This window comes from Cariama cristata, unplaced genomic scaffold, assembly GCF_000690535.1.
Source record: "Cariama cristata isolate BGI_N322 unplaced genomic scaffold, ASM69053v1 scaffold14700, whole genome shotgun sequence".
Lineage (NCBI taxonomy): Eukaryota > Metazoa > Chordata > Aves > Cariamiformes > Cariamidae > Cariama > Cariama cristata.
Window position 1 is genome coordinate 5,979 of NW_009596479.1, and position 975 is coordinate 6,953.

General features: G+C 46.3%; 1 protein-coding gene across 1 annotated transcript; it reads right to left on the reverse strand.

Moving 5' to 3' along the window:
* Positions 1–201: 201 nt before the first annotated feature.
* On the reverse strand, positions 202–881 carry VHL (von Hippel-Lindau tumor suppressor, E3 ubiquitin protein ligase; the record flags this gene model as incomplete). The annotated part of the gene is made up of 2 exons (XM_009706320.1): positions 202–386; positions 771–881. Coding segments are annotated over 2 exons (296 nt in total), but the record flags the coding sequence as incomplete, so codon positions are not given.
* Between the last annotated feature and the right edge of the window lie 94 nt (positions 882–975).

A 975-nucleotide genomic window follows, 5' to 3' on the forward strand; every position in this document is an offset into this window, starting at 1 on the left:
AACAGAACCGAACCGTCAGGAACCTGGTGTTCTTCTACGTGCTATTTAGTCTTCTGGATCTGACTTACCATCACCAATTTAACTGACTTTATGTTTCAGAATTTAAAATACAGACATTAGTTCTTGGCATGTTTCACGGTGACTATCCCTGCTTAAACTCAGTGGTTTGCTATTTAAAGAGTCTGGAGTTGAGTAATCCCGTTATTCCAGAATTCCGTTCCTCAGCGTTTCACTTCTCTCCAGAGAAAGCCGCTGAAGATCCTTCCTAATATCAGGATGATCTTCCAGCTCTTCATATAATGATCGCACAATGTCCAGTTTCCTGTAGTCCATCGGTTTGACCAGACTGCGAACAACCTGGAGACATCGCTCTTTCAGGGTGAACACTGAGGTTAAAAACAAACACACACGTGACCTCATCACAAGGGCTCTCGTTAGCTGCTGCCTCCAACACAGACAGTACATCTCCAACTACGCGAATACAGAACAGAACATGCAGCAGCGTTACTCACAACATAGAAAGAGAGGAAAAGAACTTGTTGTCTCCTGTCACGAGGCACCCCACAAAACCCATCAGAGACCTCTTTAAAATGAGAGGTCTGCCAATAGCTCTGTTCAACACAACACCACACCACAGCTCTATCTAGAAAGCCTCATGATCTCTTCCTATTTTTGAGGCAGATTTTATTATTCGAGTACTTGATTTCTCACTAGACCCTTACATTGAAGTCCAAAGAGACCAAGTACAAAATTCATCCTGTTCCGTTTACCTGGCAGCGTGATGTCTGCTTTATTCCCGTTGGGAGCCGCTACAAACAGCTCCTGCTGGTTGACAAGGAGTCCATCGTTTGTCCCTGCGTCCCGGAACAGCCAGAGGTGACCTGGGAGAGAACACGGTGGAAACGCAGCGGTTACCGCACTTTTTAATGCGGGGTTTTGGGGAGCACTCGTCAGGAACCGATCCGCTCTCCAGCC